The 21,013-nt window shown below is 35.3% G+C and overlaps 1 protein-coding gene across 1 annotated transcript in view; it reads right to left on the bottom strand.

Moving 5' to 3' along the window:
- Positions 1–21,013, bottom strand: part of JAK2 (Janus kinase 2) — a 105,155-nt gene that overhangs the window by 64,421 nt on the left and 19,721 nt on the right. Inside the window, exons 2-3 of the mRNA XM_069474180.1 lie at positions 11,566–11,816; positions 3,171–3,294 (exon numbers count right to left, since the gene is read on the bottom strand). Coding sequence (XP_069330281.1) covers positions 3,171–3,294; positions 11,566–11,791 — 350 coding nt within the window. The 5' untranslated portion in view covers positions 11,792–11,816. The remainder of the gene's footprint in view (positions 1–3,170; positions 3,295–11,565; positions 11,817–21,013) is intronic.

The following is a 21,013-nucleotide window of genomic DNA, read 5'->3' as shown; positions in this document are numbered from 1 at the left end:
AGTTTGTCTTTTCATTTTCTTCTTCTTTTTTTTTTCCTTTTTTTGAGACAGAGTCTCACTCTGTTGCCCAGGCTAGAGTGCCATAGCATCAGCCTAGCTCTCAGCAACCTCAAACTCCTGGGCTCAAGCGATCCTCCACCTTTAGCCTTCCAAGTAGCTGGGACTACAGGCATGTGCCACCACGCCCAGCTAATTTTTTCTATTTTTAATAGAGACGAGGTCTTGCTCTTGCTCAAGCTGGTCTTAAACTCCTGACCTCAAGCGATCCTACCGCCTCGGCCTCTCAGAGTGTTAGGATTACAGGCATGAGCCACCATACCTGGTCTGTCTTTTAATTTTAAGTGTTTATTTTAACTTTTAGAAGTGTAATATTTTTTACAGTCAGCAATAGCAGTCATTCCCACATGATTTCTTCTATTGTTTTCCAGCTTAATAGTATTTTCCCTTGGAATTGATAGGTGTTCAATTCCAATTCAGATTTTTATGGGGTTTTTTTACATCTCTATTTACAAATCAATCTAATCGTTAATCAATCTAAAATTTATTCTGATACACACTGTGAAGAAGCAAAATTTTATTCAAACACCTACCCAGCTGTCCCACCGCCATTTATTGAGCAATCTTTAACTTCCCAATTGACATGAAAGTATTTCATCACATATGTTTCTATAATATATATATGAAGGACTATTTTCCAGCTATAGTGTCCCCATCATTCTCTTTATTTGTTATGATTGTCAATTTAATTATGAAGCTTTAATAATAGATACCATTTTGTAGCTTCATATGTGACATTATCTGCTGGGACAAATATTTTATAATTGCCAAATAAATCATCTTTCTCATGTCTACCTTATTTAATGAATAATTCTAAATTAACATTGTCATGTGTCAAGTTCCCTAAAATGCCTTTGTTGGGATTTTGAATGAATTAGAGCTAATCCTATTCTGTGAGAGAAATCAATCTTTGTAATATTCCATCTGCCCAGTGCAGTATTATGTGCTTGTGATAGACAGATAGATAAATAGACACACAGACAGACAGACAGGTAGACAGGCAGGCAGATAGAGAGATAAAGGTTTCTATCCACAGTTCCGGGCTCATAACTCCCCTAGCACTTGCTATGTTAGGGTGCTTGAAGGCTCAGAAACAGGCCTCAGGAAATAGAATCTCTTTCTGACCTCTTCTGCCCTCCCTTCACCTACCCAAGGCAAGACTCTAATTTGATTGTGGGTCATTTCAGAACAGGTCCTGCTCCATACCCTGGAGGAAGGAATGTGGCATAGAGAGGCCAAGAAGAATCGGAACATGATTCTCCATAAAGGACCCAAGAGGACAGGGTTTGAGGAGCTTCCAGAGAAGCTGAACTTATGGAGGTTCCTGGAGGGTAGCATGCCCAGGGAGGGCATGAAAGGTCCATGTCCTTTCCCCATACCTCACCCTATGCATCTTTTCATCTGTATCCTTTGTAATATCCTTTATAATAAACCAATAAACATGTTTTCCTGAGTTCTGTGAGCTGCTCTAGTACATTAATTGGACCCAAACAGGAGGTCTGTGGAACCCCAACTTGAAGCCAGTCAGTCAGAGTTCTGGAAACCCAGACTTGAGATTGTTGTCTAAGCTGGGGGGTCGGAGGGTAGGGGTAGGGACAGTCTTAGGGACTGAGCCCTCAACTTGTAGGATCTGATGCTATCTCCAGGTAGATAGCGTCAGAATTGAATTGGAGGACACCAGGTTGGTGTCTGCTGCAGAACGGATTGCTCGCTTGGTAGTGGAAAGACTCCCCCCAAGATGTGGTCACAGAAGTCTTCTATGATTATTGTGGTGGCAGTGGTATGAAAGCAGAGGAAAAATACAATTTGAGTTGGTTTTTCCTAACAGTGCTCATTCTTCATACTTTTCAAATAAGTTTCTAATTTTCCTATACTGTCTCATGGTTTTCCTTTTAAGATTATTCCTGGATAGTGAAGGGTTTTTTAGCTATTTTGATCTCAAACTCCTGGCCTCAACCAATCCTCCCACCTCAGCCTCCCAAAGTGCTAGGATTACAGGTATGAGCCACCACACCTGGCCATTGTAGCTATTTTGAATGGGATCTTCTTTATCTATCGTATAACTAGCTGCTATAATATAAGAATGCTATGCAGTTCTATACATTTATTATTTTTTTGGACACTTCTCAAACTAATTCTGTCTTTTTAAGAATTACATCAAAATGATTTTTTGAATTCAGTACAAACTATACCTTAAAATCAGAAAACTCAAACACATTCAACTGCACATTTTTGTGCAGAATAGGGGCAGGGAAAAGAGCAAAGCAATACTAAAATGAATTGAGAGTCCACCAAGTGACAGACACAATATGAAATATTATATATATGTTATCTCTTTAATGAGGTACACATAAGGTGGCTAAGAAGCAAGCTTATGAAGCAAACTAGGTCCAGATTTGAACCCTGAATGCCATTTCCTAGCTGTGAGACCACGCAAGTATCTGAATAATATCTCAAAGCACTGGATTCTTTAAGGTGGAACTAATAACACCCCATGAAGTTGTAATGAAAATTAAATAATATATATAAATGCTTAGAAAATTATAAGTATTTATGAGACACAGATCAAACTTATTTCTTTGTTACATCCTTTTGAACAGAAAGATATTTCTGGATTTCTCTAAATAATTATTACTATTTACATTGCCATAAATTATTAAATAAATTAACTTACAGTTCGAGGCTGTAAATAAACTCTGGCAAAACTCTTGTCTTTCCCTCACTTCAACTTAAAAAAAAACAGTTATTTATAAAAAAGAGATGTGAGATGGCATTTTATTGCACAAAATGTCAAATTTCCCAGAAAATCAGCAATATTCTAAATATTTAGGATTTTGTTAGTAAAGGCCATTCTCACCCTTTTTTTTATTTCTTTAATTACAATCATAAGTAGTAAAGTGGGATCCCATCAGAAGAGCTTTATTCTCAGAGAATTCTAATTAGACAACATGTATGAACAATTTCTGTAGAGGAGACACAGAGTCTCAAAGACAACTAAGTGCTAAGTAATTGGTTTGGGTCTCTGGTATTAAGTACTTAGCAATTTAAAAATATCTGATAATTTTTCCCACTTTGCCCTACCATTAGGGAAGTTACTTTACTGGAGAAAGTACCTTATTCTGTAGAGTACATTATGCCTGGTTGACTCATCTATATGGAAGACATGGTTGGGTGGATACCAGATCCTTTCTGTTTCACACATTAAAGCAAACATATTATGATACACAGGTGTGATACCTAGAAAAGAAGCAGAGAAAGAAATGATTACAGATAGGTAAAAAAAACCACTTACATAACATCCATGATTTGTAATGGGTCTGAAGAAACAACTCTTAAAGTCAGCACAAAATGCAGTAGTATTTGAAAGGTTTAGATACAATACCACTTACAACTGAATTCTTAATCAAATATTTTTAGGCATAACTCATTTCATTGCACTTTATCTTACTGTGCTTGGCAGATACTCTTTTTCCAAATTGAAGGTTTGTGGCAACACTGCATTGAGCAAATCTGTCGGCACCATTTTTCCAATGGCATGTGATTACCTCATGTCCCTGAGTCACATTTTAGTAATGCTCAAAACATTTCAAACTTATTTCTTATTATTATATTTGTTATGGTGATCTGGGATCAGTGATCTTTGATGTTATTATTGTAATTATTCACGTGTGGGTGTGTGTTTTAACTAATATTGAAGGTATCAAATCACTAAAATATTTATGTGACTACCTTTAAAAGAACAATGAAACAGTTTTATTTTAAAATGTCAAGTTTACACAATAACTAAAATTACATCCTATGCACTATTTAAATTTACAAAGAAAAATTTCAAATGTCAACTAAAAATATGAAAGGGTTTATGATTTTTTTAAAAGATATTTTAGGAGGTATATTAACAAAATGTTGAAGGCCGCTGAACCAAAAAACCTACAGAACACCTAATTCACACAACTAAATAATACATATCATTTTCAAGCACATATAGAACATTCATATATATGAATACATGAACACACATATACACACACACAAATATACACAACCATTATGTGAACTCAAAACAAGTCTCCACAGAAATGCCAGAGAATAATTATATACCACGTTCTCTAAACAGACATGAATTAAATCAAAAACGAATATGAAAAAATTTTTTTAAAATCCTATGTATCTGAAAATGTAAGTCTCACAAAAAATAAAAGTATTTTGATTCTAGTGATGTTTTCACTCTTTTTTACTATAGACAGAAATGATAATAAAGACTTAAATTCTGAATTTAAAGTATTAACATGAATGTCTACAGATGTGTAATAGTTTCAGTAAATTATATATAAAAACATTATTCAGTAGCAACTTTTTTTTAATTTCAGCATATTACAGGGGTACAAATGTTTAGGTTACACATATTGCCTTGCCCTGCCTAAGTCAGAGCTTGAAGCATGTCTATACCCCAGACGGTGCGTACCACACCCATTAGGTACAAATGTACTTGTATTCATTCTTTTATTTAAAAATGCTTCTAGATATCTCAGGGGTCAAACAAAAAATTGTAATGGAAATTAAAAAGCATTTATAATAAATGATTATCAATATGTATTAAAAATTGTGGAATACAACTGAGACTCTAGAGGGAAAATTATAACTTATATTAGAAAATCACAGAGAATGATCTAAGTGTCTAACATAATATATTAGAAAACAACAGAGTAATCCCAAAGAAAGTTGAAAAAAGGAAATGATAAAGATTCAATAAAGGGAATCAACAAAATAAAAGATGATTCTTTGCAATGTTTAACAAACAAGGCTTTGTCACGTCTGATAGAAAAAAAGAGGCACAGATAAACACTAAGAACTTTTAAAAACTATAATGATAGGTTATGAAGACAAAAAGTACCAGAACAATATTATGCCAATAAATTTGAAAATGGAGACAGATGGATAATTTTTGGAAAAATATAACTTTAAAAAGATTAAAGAACAAAAAACTTCAATAAAACTGTCACCATTAAAGAAACAGACTCTATCCACTTAAAAAAATGGAGAAGAAAGAAAGAAGCAATAAGAAAGAAGAAAAGAAAAACCACCATCAGGCCCAGATGAGTTCAACCAAACATAAAAGACAATTCTGTCATAAGGATATTATTATAGAGCACAGGAAAAGAGGGAACAGAGAAATTGACATATTTTGTGAGTTTAGTTTGACCATGTTATCAAAACCAAAGATATCATAAAAGGGTAATCTGGTTTACCAATATAGATACAAAAATCCTAAACTAAATACTAGCAAACTAAATCAAGCTATTTCTTTTAAAAAATTACAACAAAGTTGATTTATCTTAAAATTGCAGAGATGGATACATTAGAAAAATCTACTAATGTAATTTACCACAATAATACATTAGAGAAGCATCTGAAGTAAAATGGCAAAAATATACATTTGAAAAGTTGAGTGGTGAATACACTGGTAAGTACTTTATTTTTTTTTAATTTCAGAATATTACTGGGGTACAAACATTTAGGTTACATATATTGCCTTTGCACCGCCCAAGTCAGAGCTACATGCGTGCCCATCTCCCAGACAGTGTGAACCTCACCCAACAGGTGTGAAGACACCCATTCCCCTCCTCCCCCTCTCACCTACCCAATACCCGATGAATGTACCTTATGTGCATGTAAGTGTTGATCAATCAGTACCAATTTGATGGTGAATACGCGTGGTGCTTGTTTTTCCATTCTTGTGATATTTCACTTAGTAGAATGGGCTCTAGCTCCATCCAGGATAATACAAGAGGTGCTAGTTCACCATTATTTTTTTGTGTCTGAGTAGTCCTCCATGGTATACATACACCACATTTTATTAATCCACTCATGTATTGATGGGCACTTAGGTTGTTTCCACATCTTTGCAATTGTGAACTGTGCTGCTATAAACATTCTAGTGCATATATCTTTTTTATAGAACGTCTTGTTTTTCTTTGGGTAGATGCCCAGTAATGGGATTGCTGGATCAAATGGTAGTTCTGCTTTTAGCTTTTTGAGGTACCTCCATACTACTTTCCATAGAGGCTGTACTAGTTTGCAGTCCCACCAGCAACGTATGAGTGTTCCTATCTCTCTGCATCCACACCATTTGTTGTTTTGGTACTTTTTGATAAAAGCTATTCTCACTGGAGTTAAACGATATCTCATTGTGGTTTTGATTTGCATTTCCCTGATGATTAGAGATGTTGAGCATTTTTTTATATGATTGTTGGCCATTTGTCTACCTTCTTTTGAAAAGCTTCTATTCCTGTCCTTTGCTCACTTTTTAATGGGGTTGATTTTTTTTCTTGCTTATTTTCCTGAGTTCTATATAGATTAGTTATCAGCCCTTTCTTGGACGTATAGCATGCAAATATTTTTTCCTATTTTGTAGGCTGTCTATTCGCTCTAATGATAGATTCCTTGGCTGTGCAGAAGCTTTTTAATTTTATCAGCTCCCATTTATTTATTTTTGTTGATGTGTGATTGTTTTGGGAGTCTTATTCATAAATTCTTTCCCTAGGCTAATGTCTATAAGAGTTTTTCCAACATTTTCCTCTAGAATTCTTATGGTTTCATGCCTTAGGTTGAAGTCTGTTATCCATTGTAAGTTGATTTTTGTGAGTGGTGAAAGGTGCAGATCCTATTTCAATCTTCTACATGTGGCTATCCTATTTTCCCAGCACCATTTATTGAATAGGGATCCTTTTCCCCAGTGTATATTTTTGTCTGTTTTGTCAAAGATCAGATGGCTATATGAGGATGGTTTCACATCTGGGTTCTCAGTCCTGTTCTATTGGTCTGTCTCTGTCCTTGTGCCAGTACCATGCTATCTCGTTTACTATAGCCTTGTAGTAAAGCTTGAAGTCTGGTAAATTGATGCCTCCCCATCCAAATGAGGGCAGAAGAGGTCAAACTATTGCTCTTTGCTGACGATACAATTTTATATCTAGAAAACCCCAAAGATTCTGCCAAGAGACTATTAGAATTGATAAATTAATTCAGCAAAGTCTCAGGTTAAAAAGTCAATGTACCCAAATCAGTAGCATTCATATATGCCAACAGTCAAACTGAGGACCAAATCAAAGACTCAATACCTTTCACAATAGCAACAAAGGCAATAAAATGCATAGGAATACATTTAACTAAGGAGGTGAAAGACCTCTACAGGGAGAACTATGAAACACTGAGGAAGGAAATAGCAGAGGACATAAACAGATGGAAAACCATACCATGCTCATGGATAAGCAGAATCAACATAGTTAAAAATGTCTATACTACCCAAAGTGATCTACAGATTCAATGCAATCCCTATTAAAATACCAACATCATTTTTCACAGATCTAGAAAAAATAATTCTACCCTTTGTATAGAACCAGAGAATACCCCATATAAACAAAGCAACTTTCTGATTTCAAAACTTACTACCAAGCTACAATGATACAGTGTGGTAATGGCATTAGGACTACTAATATTTAGATATACTACATCTCCTTCTAGTTTTTAAAACAAAACAAAACAAAGCAGGAATTTGTTTGGTTTAATGCAATATTTCCATAGAGTACTTAAAATTTTTTAATTTTTAAAAATATAACATTAAAAGCACATTTCTGTTTTACGTGGTCTTCAGATCCATGATTTTTAACAGCTGTATCATCAGTAGCTCTTAGTAGCTGGACGGGTCTGAAACATGAAAAAGGGAAGCAACTTGCTCTTCCTAAAACAAACTACAAGAAAAGTATAGAGCAGCCCACTGGACTCACCCTTAACTTTTTGCAGACGAGAAAGAAAAAAAGAAAAAAGACTCAACAAAGACAAAAGGAGGCTGACTACCTGAAGAAGTCTCTGTAAACTAGTTTTACACTTCCAATTATTCATTTCTTTTCTTTTCACATTGTTTCAACTTTTCCAGCCTCCCATTCACTATTTAATGGAACTACAACTCTAACGTTACTCAAAAGAAAGAACAACTAGAATGGCAAATTTTGCTCCACAGCTTATTCCTTTTCACTTGCCCTCTCAAATTAAAAATGCTACAAATAACAGGTGAAAAGGTGATGGCTAAACTTCATGTGTTCTATGCCTCGTCGCTTGCTTCCAACATTTGTTATGGAACAAATTATCAAGCTACTGAACAGGCTAGTAGAGTATTCAATCAGGTCTTAATAAGTGCTGACTTAAAAACTGTCATTAAAATGAAATATAAAATCTGAAGGTTTAAAAAAAATTTTGAACTACAGTTGGCCCTCTGTATCCGTGGATATGGAACCCACGGATATGGAGAGCTAACTGTTACTATGCCATTTTATGTAAGGAATTTGCACATCCTAGGATTTTGGTTTCCACTGGAGGTACTATTAACATTAGGTTGGTGCAAAAGCAATTGTGGTTTTAGCAACGTTTAAATTTGCCCTTTGATATTGGAATACATTCTTAAATAAATGTGGTTACGTTACACATATTTTAATGCATACTTCTTGCTCTATGGTTTTTTTGGGGTTTTTTTGCTAATGACTTTATTACTTGCTGTTTATTTTATCTTTATTTTAGACTATGGAAATGATGTTAGATAAAAAGCAAATTTAAGCAATTTTCTTAGAGCTCAAAATAGGTCACAAAGCAGCAGAGACAACTTGCAACATCAACAATGCATTTGGCCCAGGAACTGCTAATGAACGTACAGTGCAGTGGTGGTTCAAGAAGTTTTGCAAAGGAGACAGCCTTGAAGATGAGGAGCACGGTGGCTGGCCATCGGAAGTTGACAACAACCAACTGAGAACAATCATCAAAGCTGATTTTCTTACAACTACATGAGAAGTTGCCAAAGAACTCAACCTTGACCATTCTACAGTTATTAGGCATTTTAAGCAAATGGGAAAGGTAAAAAAGCTCCCTAAGTGGGTGCCTCATGAGCTGACGGAAATAAAAAAAAAAAAAATCATTGTTTTGAAGTGTTGTCTTCTCTTCTCGTACACAACGACAATGAACCATTTCTCAATCAGATTGTGACATGCAACAAAAAGTGGATTTTACACAATGACCAGCTTAGTGGTTGGAGCGAGAAGGCGCTCCAAAGCATTTCCCAAAGCTAAACTTGCACCAAAAAAAGGTCATGGTCACTGTTTGGTGGTCTGCTGCCATTCTGATCCACTACAGTTTTCTGAATCCTGGCAAAACCATTACATCTGAGAAGTATGCTCAGCAAACAGATGAGACACACCAAAAACTGCAATGCTGGCAGCCAGCATTGGTCACCAGAAAGGGCTTAATTCTCCATGGCAGCGCCCAACCACGTGTCACACAACCAAAAATTCAAAAGTTGAATGAATTGGGCTACGAAGTATTGCCTCATCCACCATATTCACACCAACCCACCTCTCGCCACCTGCCACCTCTCGCCAACTGACTACCACTTCCTCAAGCATCTTGACAACTTTTTGCAGGGAAAATGTTTCCACAACCAGCAGGATGCAGAAAATGCTTTCCAAGAGTTCACTGAATCCCGAAGCAAGGATTTTTACACTACAGTAATAAACAAACTTATTTCTCAATGGCAAAAATGTGTTGATTGTAATGGTTTCTATTTTGATTAATAAAGATGTGTTTGACCCTCGTTTAATGATTTAAAATTCACGGTCAGAAACCACAATTACTTTTGCACCAAGCTAACTAGAACCAATTCCCCATGGATACCGAGGTATGACTGCAGTTTGAGTCAAGAATACAGTTACTTTGAAATTCGAATCATAATAGTTCTAGAGATGTCTTTTAGGATTTGTACCTTCTTGAAAACTATATTCTATTAGGGTATTTTCAAAAGCAATTTAGCTTTATTTACAATGGAAAGAAATTATGGGTGTGTGCAGTACTTTTATATAGGCAGAATTTCTATAGGGACTCTGAAAGAAACAAATCTAGGACAGTCAACAGTATTGCAGATATTCTAAGAAACCTGTGCCTGGGTTCACTGGACTAAAAATTACTTTTAAATAACAAAGCATTTATTTCATAAGAATCTACAAGAGATACTTGTAGAGACTATATAATGATTTAGTGATATGAACTTAATAAAAACAAACTAAAACTTATAAAAGAATTTAACCTAAATTATTTATCAACTAATCTTAAGAAAATTGCTATTATAAGTTTGCTACTTACAAATTAGTCATTTCAATTTAGTATAAAACTCACTCATGGGAACCATTTGCTATTAATTTAAGAATTACTCTTAAAATAATAGAAGCATATTTATTTAAATAAATGTATACTGCTTACTAATTTAAACTGGTCATATTCCAATTAGTATTAATGAGCTTTACCATATTTTCATATCCTATCTCAATACTGGATTTATGAAAATCATCTCCAACTTACATTTAATGGCTATTCTGACCTATACTATCAGCTAACCTCCTCTACGATGTTCAATAAGACAAGATAAATTGACAACATAGCACATTCTTATCAATACTATGATAAACATTTGGATTACCGCTACAAATAAAATCATACTACTATTCTCAAAACAAAACAAAAATTAATCTATTAAAAGAACATTTAAAAATTAGCTATCATGATAATAGGTCCTACAGTAACCTCGTGGTTCCAGTAAAATGTGTCAGCTCCTCAGAAAGAGTTCTATGGCCCACAGTTTTGAGTAGGATACAGGAAGATAATATAATCAAGTCTCAAGAATAAGAAATAATTTCAAGATACACCAAAGAAACAAGAAAAATATATACATGAGGAAAGGCTGATAGAGGTCTTCAGAAGCTAACTAGAAGAAAATAATGATTTGTCAACCATAGCTATAAAATATTTAAACAAGAACTTAAATACATATTTCAACACATTGATACTTTGCTTCTATGCTGCTTTGAGATTACCTTATATCATGAAATATCCCATGATAGGATTCTTTAGCCACATTATATGGTCTTATAAAGAGTACTCAGCAAACATTCACAGGCTCCAATTTGTTTTGATACCTCACCCAAGGAAGAGTCACCTTAAATTCTACTCTAGTGATGCTTTCTTTGTGTATGTGTATGTGCTGAGACAGCATCTTGCTCTGTCACCCAGGCTAGAGTACAATGGCATCATCATAGTTTACTGCAACCTCAAACTCCTGGGCTCAAGTGATCCTCCTGCCTGAGCCTTCCGAGTAGGTGTGACTACAGGTGCACACTATTGTGCCTGGCTAATTTTTCTGTTTTTTATAGAGATTGGGTCTCATGCTTGCTCAGACTGGAGTTGAACTCCTGGCCTCAAATGATCCTGTTGCCTCGGCCTCCCAAAGTACTAGGATTACAGGCCTAAGGCACTGCACCTAGCTGATGCTTTCATTTTTAATGCATGTGAAAACATACCTGCCAGCCATACAAGCATAAAAAAATCCAAAAAATAATAATTATACATTTATATATTATAGTAGCATAATTAAAGCAGTGATCCATGAATAAGAAGAAAAATGCTGTTTTTCATATTTACCACAAGCTTTAGAAGCGGCAATACAAATTTCTTCTGCAACATACTCCCCAGTTGGAAACTTCAGGTAATCTCCTTCAGCTTTCCCAAGGGAATGGTAAAGATACACCTGAAGAACTGGATCTATTTGCTTCACAGAATTGGCATTTCCAGAAATATCACCATTTTGATGTACAGAAGACGTGGATGTTCCTTCCATTTCTGTCATTGTAAGGCAAGCCATTCCCATGCAGAGTCTTTTTCAGAACATTTGCCTGTAAGAGGACATAATAAAGTTACAAATGAAAATAATATTGATAAGGTATCCTTCATATACAAAGAATTTTTCTTGATAGCAATGACTGTCAAATCCATTAACTGAATAAATATTATATACTATTACATACAAAACACAGGGCAAGAAAACACAATTATAAACTTCCTGTGGAGAAGGATCATAAAACTCCAGTTAACAAGCTCACTGACGAAGTATGATATAAATATGTAACACTAACAAAACAAACATTAAACTCAGTTACAGACGACAGAAGAGATTTCAAGGAGTGAGCTTCAAGATGGCTGACTAGAGGCATCTGATGTGTGTCTCCTCCACAAAGAACCACCAAAACAGCAAGTAGATAACCATACTTCAAATGGATCATCTACAAGAGGATGCTGGAATTCAACAGAGAAGTGACAAGAAACACCGAAAGCAAAAAAGGAGAGGGAAGCAAGGTAGCCTGCTCCGCTGGGATCAGCTGAGAGCATAGAGAGGCTCCCCAGTGTGGAGGAAAAAGAAAGAGATCCCCAGCGGCCCACATTCCCACCACAGACTCCTGTATTCCTATCTCCGGGAGAGACCCTTGACCCTTGTAGGACCTGAGACTAGCATAGTGAGCTACCTGGGGAACACACAATGGTATTGCTAATGAGAGAGCTCACGTTGTGTCCCACATATCCTCCAAGTTCTAAGCATCTAACTATAGCATGGAACCATTTTGAGAGCCCAGCCCTCTCAAGACCGTGTCCTGCTCTGGGGCCAAACAGACCACGCATCTCCACATCCCTGAAGCCCCACTGACACCACCACCCACAACCACTGCTGCTGCTGACTGCTGTCACCAGGGACAAAGCACAAGCCATTGGCAGTGACCCTGCTATCCCCAGCAGAGGGGCTACCATGCACATGCACACATCCTGAGCACAGGTTCCCTCTGTCTACAGCCACTGCTGCTGCTGGCTGCTGCCCCTCAGGCCAAAGTTTGAGCTGCTGACAATGACCCCACTAGCCCCAGTAGTAGGGCTGCAAACACTCACAAGTGCCCTGAGGATAGGCTCCCCCATCCACAGCCACCACCTGGAGCCAAAGCACACACTCCCCAGAGGCCTGCCTATGGCTGTTCCCACTGAAAGCAACTCTCCCCTCTCTAGCAGCAGGGCCACAATGCAGCCACTGCCACCATCACTCAAGCATTTCTCCAGCTGCCTAAGTTTCAGCCTGCCCCCGCGCACCACAACCACTGTCCACATGTACCATTGAAGGGCCTGAAAGCAAAGAATTCATTAAATGAAACAAAAAATACAGTTGAAAGCCTCAACAATAGACTAGATCAAGCAGAAGAAAAGAACTTCACAACTTGAAGACAGGTCTTTTTTTTTTCTTCTTTTAGGAATTTATTCATTAGAAATAATTATACACATACAACAGGAGCATTGAAACATTGGGAATAACTTAAACATTCGTAAATTAGAAGTTAGTTAGATCACGGTACATTCATACAATGGAATACACTACAGCCATGAAAATGATCCAACTGTGCAGTCATGGAAAGCTATCTAAAATATATTTTGAATAAAAATATCAGATTACAGAATAGTATGAATGCATTTATTAAATATATGAGTACAGATTTACATATGCATGAAACATGTCTAGAGTAATATAAACCAGATAGCCTCAACAATAGACTAGATCAAGCAGAAGAAAGAAACTTTACAACTTGAAGACAGGTCTTCTTAAACAACCACATCAGACAAAAATAAAGAAAAAAGAATAATAAAAAATGAACAAAGCCTATATGACATATGGAATACCATAAAGCAACCAAATACTCACATTTTCAGCATCTCAAATGGCAAAGAAAAAACCAAAGGGATAGAAAACCTATTTAACAAAATAATAGCTGAATGCTTCCCATGTCTAGCAAGAGATTTAAACATCCAGAGACAGGAAGCTCAGATCCCCAAATAGATACAACTCAAAAGGGCATTCTCCATGGCACATTATAGTCAAACTATCAAAAGTCAAAGACAAAAAGAGAATTCCAAAACAGTAAGAGTGTCTAGTCACTTATAAGGGAATCCTTATCAGACTAATAGTGAATTTCTCAACAGAAACCTTAAAAACCAGGAGACAATGAGATGATATATTCAATGTGCTGAAAGAAAAAAAAAAAACTGTCAGACAAGGATACTATATCCAGCAAAGTAATACCTTATAAATGAAAGATAAACAATCTTTCCCAGATAAGCAAAAGTTGAGGGAACTTATCATCACTAGACAAGCCTTACAAGAAATGCTTAAGGGAATCCTACTCCTGGAAGTGAAAGGATGATATCAGCCACCATGAAAACTCACAAAAGTATAAAATCCACTGGTAGAGCAAAAATACAACCAAGTAATAGAAAGGACTCGAATGTTACCACTACAGAAAACCACCAAACCACAATGTTAAAGAATAAGAGAGAAAGAAAGGAACAAAGGATATACAAAACACCAAGAAATCAATTAATGAAACAACAGGCATAAGTTCTCACACATCACTAATAACCTTGAATGTAAATGGATTCAACTTTCCACTTAAAAGATATAGACTGGCTGATGGCTGAATGGATAAAAAGACATGACCCATCTATATGTTGCCTACAAGAAACTCACTTCACCTATAAAAAACATTCATAGACTAAAAGTAAAGGGATGGAAAAAGATATTCCATGCAAATGGAAACCAAAAGCAAGCAAGAGTAGCTATATTTGTATCAGATAAAATACACTTTAAGTCAGAAACATTAAAAAGAGACAAAGGAGGTTATTATATAATGAAAAAATGATCAATTGAGTAAGAGGATATAACAATTCTAAACAATTTATGCACCCAATACTGGAACACCCAGATATATAAAGCAAATATTATTAGATCTAAAGGAAGAGACAAGATCCAATACAATAATACTTGGGGAATTCAACACCCCACTATCAGTATTAGACAGATGATCCAGACAGAAAATTAACAAAGAAACACCAGATTTAAACTGTACTTTAGACCAAATGGACCTAATAGACATTTACAGAACATTTTATCCCACAGCTACAGAATACACATTCTTCTAATCAACACATAGAACGTTTTCTAAGATAGATCATATGTTAGGACACAAAACAAGTCTCAAAAATTTTTTAAAAATTGAAAATCATATCAAGTATAATATTTTCTGAGACAACAATGGAAGAAAACTAGAAATCCATAACAGGAACTTTGGAAGCTGTACAAATGCACAGAAATTAGATAAGATGTTCCTGAATGATCATTGGGTTAAGGAAGAAATTAAGGAAGAAATTAAAAAAACAAATGAAAATAAAAACAACATACCAAAAACTTTGGGATATCAAAGGGTTTAGAGGAAGGTTTATACCAATAAATGCCCACATCAAAATAGTAGAAAGATTTCAAATAAACAATCTAATGATACACCTCAAGGAACTCAAAATGTGAGAACAAACAAAACCCAAAATTTGTAGAAGGAAAGAAATAATAAATATCAGAGCACAAGTAAACAAAACAGAGATTAAAAAAATACAAAATGAAAATGAAAAGTTGGTTTTTGAAAAGACACCTAGCTAGCCTACCCAAGAAAAGAAAAGAAAGAGAAAAACCAAATAAAATCAGAAATGAAAAGGAGTCATAACAACTAATACCAGAGAAATAAAAAAGATCATCAGAGACTATTACAGAAAACTACACATTAACAAACTGGAAAACTTAGAGGAAACAGATAAATTACTAGACACATCCAACCTACCTAGATTGAATCAGAAAGAAATAGAATATCTGAACAGACTAATAATGAGTACTGGAATTTAATCAGTAATAAAAAGCCTCCTGACAAAAAAAAGTCCAGGACAGGATTCAAAGCTGAATTCTACCAAACATACAAAAAATATCGAATACCAATCTCCCTAAAATTATTCCAAAAAATCAAAGAGAAGTGAATTCTCCCTAACTCATTCTATAAGGCATTACCTTGGTATCACAGACAAGCATACAACAAATGAGAAAACTACATGCCAATATCCCTGATGAACACAGACATAAAAATCCTCAACAAAATGCTACCTAGCCAAATCCAACAGCACATCAAAAGGACAATACATCATGATAAAGTGGGATTTATACAAGGGATATAAGAATGGTTCAACATATGCACACAATAAATTTGACACATTACATCAATAGAATCAAGGACAAAAACCATATGATCATTTCAATAGACACAAAAAAGGCAACTGATAAAATTTAATAGTCGTTCATGATAAAAAGTCTCAACAAACTAGGCATATGTCAACAGAATAAAGACCATATATGACAAACCCATAGCTAACATCATAGAGAACGGGAAAAGCCAAAAATCTTTCCATTAAGAAATAGAACAAGACAGGGATACCTACTTTCACCACTCCTATTTAAAGTAGTAGCGGAAGTCCTAACCAGAGCAATCAACACAAGATAAAGAAACAAAAGGCATCCAAATTGGAAAAGAGGAAGTCAAATTGTCCCTCTTTGCTGATGACACATAGTTATATTTAGAGAAACCTAAAGACTCCATCAAAAAAACACTTAGAACTGATAAATAAAATCAACATACAAAATCAGTAGTGATTCTATACAGCAATAATGAACTAGCTGAGAAAGAAATCAAAAAGGCAAGCCAATTTATAATAGCTACATGAAAAATAAAATACCTTGAAATAAATTTAACCAAGGAGGTGAAAGAACACTATCAGGAAAACTGTAGAACACCAACGAAAGAAACTGAAGAGGACAAAACAAAATGGAAAGACATCTCCTGGTCATGTTAGAAGAATTAAGATGGTTGAAAAGACCATACTACTGAAAGAAATCTACAGATTCAATGTAATCCCTATTAAAATACCAAAGTCATTTTTTGCAGAAATAGATAAAACAATCCTAAAATTCATATTGAAACAAAAAAGAGGCCAAATGGCTAAAGCAATTCTGAGCAAAAAGAACAAAGCTGGAGACATCACATTACCTGACTTGAAAATCTATTACAAGATTATAGTAACCAAAACAGTATGGTGTTGGTATAAAACACAGACCCATAGACCAATGGAACAGAATAGAGAACCCAGAAATAATTCCACATATTTATAGCCAACTAATTTTCGACACAGGCACCAAGAACATACACTGGGGAAAAAATAGCTCTTCAATAAATGGTACTGTGAAAACTGGATATCCATATGCAGAAGAATGAAAGTGGGCCTCTATCTCTTACCAAAGGAAAAAAAAATCAACTCAAGATGGATTAAAGACTACGACCAAAACTATAAACTGCTGGAGGAAGACACAGAGAAAACACTTCAGGACATGCATCTAGGCAAAGATTTCATGGCTAAGACCTCAAAAGCACAGGCAACAACAACAAAACAAACTTACAAAAATGGGACTATATTAAACTAAAAACTTTCTGCACAGCCAAGGAAACAACCAACAGAGTAAAGAGACAACCTGTTGAATGGGAGAAAATATTTGCAAATTCTTCATCCAACAAAGGACTATCCAAAATGTACAAGGAACTCTAACAACTCAACAATAAAAAAAAAAAAAAAAAAAAAAAACCTTCCTGAAAAAAGTCCTAAACTACATGGTTTCAAACCTGAATTTTACCAGACCTACAAAGAACTGGTGCTTATCCTGTGGAAATTATTCCACAACATCAAGAAGGAAGGAATCCACCCCAACAAGTTTTGCGAATTCAATATCACCCTGATACCAAACCAGGAGAGGACTCAATAAAAATAGAAAACTACAGACCAATATCCTTTATGACTATAGATGTAAAAATTTTCAGTAATATACTAGCAAACCAAATTCAGGTGCTTATCAAAAAAATAATCTATCATGACCAAGTGGGCTTCATCCCAGAGATGCATGGACGGTTCAATATAGACAACTCTATAAATGTAATTCATCACATAAATAGAAACAAAAACAAAGACAATATGATCCTCTCAACAGACGCAGAAAAAGCATTTGACAAAATTCAGTACCCTTTTATAATAACAACGCTTAACAAAATAGGCATAGATGGAACATAAGTCAGTATTATTAAAGTTATCTATGACAAACCCACAGCCAACATCATACTGAATGGGGAAAAATTGAAAGCATTTTCGCTTTGAACTGGAACCAGACAAAGTTGCCCTCTATCACCACTTCTATTCAACACAGTGCTGGAAGTCCTAGCCAGAGCAATCAGACAAGAGAAGGAAATCAAGGGCATCCAAATGGGGGCAGAAGAGGCCAAACTATTGCTCTTTGCTGATGATATGATCTTATATCTAGAAAACCCCAAAGATTCTGCCATGAGACTACTGGAATTGATAAGCAAATTCAACAAAGTCTCAAGTTACAAAATCAATATACACATATCAGTAGCATTGATATATGCCAACAACAGTGAAACTGAGAACCAAATTAAAAACTCTATACCCTTCACAATAGCAACAAAGACAATAAAATACCTAGAAATATATTTAACTGAAGAGGTGAAAGACCTCTACAGGGAGAACTATGAAATGCTGAGGAAGGAAAGAGCAGAGGACATAAACAGATGGAAAACCATACTGTGCTCACAGATTGGCAGAATCAACATTGTTAAAGTGTCTATACTACCCAAAATGATCTACAGTTTCAATGCAATCCCTATTAAAATACCAACACTATTTTTCACAGATCTAGAAAAAATAATTCTATGCTTTGAATGGAACCAGAGAAGACATCGTATAGTCAAAGCAACCTTAAGCAAAAAGAAAAAATTGGGAGGCATCAACTTACCAAGGCTATAGTAACCAAAATAGCATGGCACTGGCAAAAGAACACAGACATAGACCAATGGAACAGAACTGAGAACCTAAATATAAAACCATCCTCATAGAGCCATCTGATCTTTGCAAAGCAGACAAAAACATATACTGGGGAAAAGAATCCTTATTCAATAAATGGTGCTGGCAAAATTGGATAGCCACATGTAGAAGACTGAAACAGGATCCACACACCTTTCACCTCTCACAAAAATCAACTCACGATGGGTAACATACTTAAACCTAAGGCATGAAACCATAAGAATTCTAGAAGAAAATGTTGGAAAAACTCTTATAGACACTGGCCTAGGGAAAGAATTTATAAAGAAGACCCCAAAGGCAATCACAGCAACAACAAAAATAAATAAATGGGACCTAATCAAATTAAAAGGCTTCTGCACAGCCAAGGAAACTATCATGAGAGCAAACAGACAACCTACAGAATGGGAGAAAATATTCACATGCCACACATCCAAGAAAGGGCTGATAACTAGAATCTATATAGAACTACGGAAAATTGGCAACAAAAATTGGCAACAAAAAAAATCAAACAACCCCATTAAAAAGTGGGCAAAAGACATGAACAGAAATTTTTCAAAAGAAGATAGACTAATAGCCAAAAAACATATGAAAAATGTTCAATATCTCTAATCATCAGGGAAATGCAAATGAGATATCACTTAACTCCAGTGAGAATGGCTTTTATCAAAAAGTCCCAAAACCACAAATGTTGGTGTGGATGCAGAGATAGAAGAACACTGATACATTGCTAGTGGGACTGCAAACTAGTACAACCTCTTTGGAAAGTAATATGAAGATACCTCAAATAGCTAAAAGTAGGACTACCATTTGATCCAGCAATCTCTTTACTGAGTATCTACCCAAAGGATAAAAAGACATTCTATTAAAAAGATAACTGCACTAGAATGTTTATAGCAGCACAATTCACAATTGCAAAGATGTGGAAACAACCTAAGTGCCCATCAATACATGAGTAGATTAATAAAATATGCTATATGTATACCATGGAGTACTACTCAGCCACAAAAAAACAATGATGAACTAGCACCTCTTATATTATCCTGGATGGAGCTGTAGCCCATTCTACTAAGTGAAGTATCACAAGAATGGAAAAACAAGCACCACATATATTCTCCATCAAATTGGTACTACTTGGTCAATACTCATGTGCACATATGGTAGTAACATTCATCGGGTGTTGGGCAGGTGGGAGGGGGAAGAAGAGGATGGGTTATAGTCACACCTAAGGGGTGCGGTGCACACTGTCTTGGGGATAGGCATGCTTGTAGCTCTGACTCAGGCAGGGCAAAGGCAATATAGGTAACCTAAACACTTGTACCCCCTTAATATTCTGAAATTTAAAAAAATTAAAAAAAAACTTAAAAAATGTACAGAGGACATGAATAGGCATTTCTCAAAAGAAGACATACAAATGGCCAATGAATATATTTTAAAAATGCTCATCATCACTAATTATCAGAGAAACGCAAATCAAAACCACAATGAGATATCATCTTACCCCAATTAGAATGGCTCACATGAGTTACATCTACTCTATCTTATAGGATTTTCCCCCGCTACATACAATGTAATGCATAAATCTTAAATGTCTAACTCTAATAGTTTGGACAATGCATATACGTATATAACCCAAAGCCCTATAGAAATTATCATCATTCCAGAAAGTTCTTTCAAGCTCCTTCTCCATCAATCCCTGCTCCTACCACCCAAGTGGCCTCAGCTGTTCTGATTTTCTCCCACTATAGGTTAGATTTTCTTTTGCTCCTTGACTGTCTTGCACCACTACAGTGAATGTTTTGTGAAGGTGGGAACCCAGATCTCTGATTTAGTACTGTATTCTTACTGCCTAGAATAGTTCCTGACACGTGAAAGTTGTTGAATAAATAAAGGCTATAATGAAGTTTAATAAACATGTTGATTAATAAATTTATTGAATAAATAAGAGTTATAAATTTTAATCAACCTATGCACATACATTGGAAAACCTGTACCCAAAATATGAAATTTTAAGTTAATATTTTCAAAATTTACTTATATACTATATAAGAGATACAACTTTTCAGATCAATAAGTATATACAAGGAAGTAATGTACTAGACTGGAAAAATTACTAAACTGGGAGCCAAGAGACCTAAAAATAACTTTTAATCCTTTCTTACTGCAAACTAGTTACATGACAAATGAATTTCACCTTCCTAACCTCTATAATGAAAAATGAATTAAATCTCAGATATTCCTCTCAACTCATAAAAATCTATGATTTTCA

This window comes from Eulemur rufifrons, chromosome 7 (assembly GCF_041146395.1).
Source record: "Eulemur rufifrons isolate Redbay chromosome 7, OSU_ERuf_1, whole genome shotgun sequence".
In the NCBI taxonomy this organism is placed as follows: Eukaryota; Metazoa; Chordata; class Mammalia; order Primates; family Lemuridae; genus Eulemur; species Eulemur rufifrons.
The sequence above is the reverse complement of the archived record's forward strand: the minus strand, read 5'-3'. Positions and strand labels throughout refer to the sequence as shown.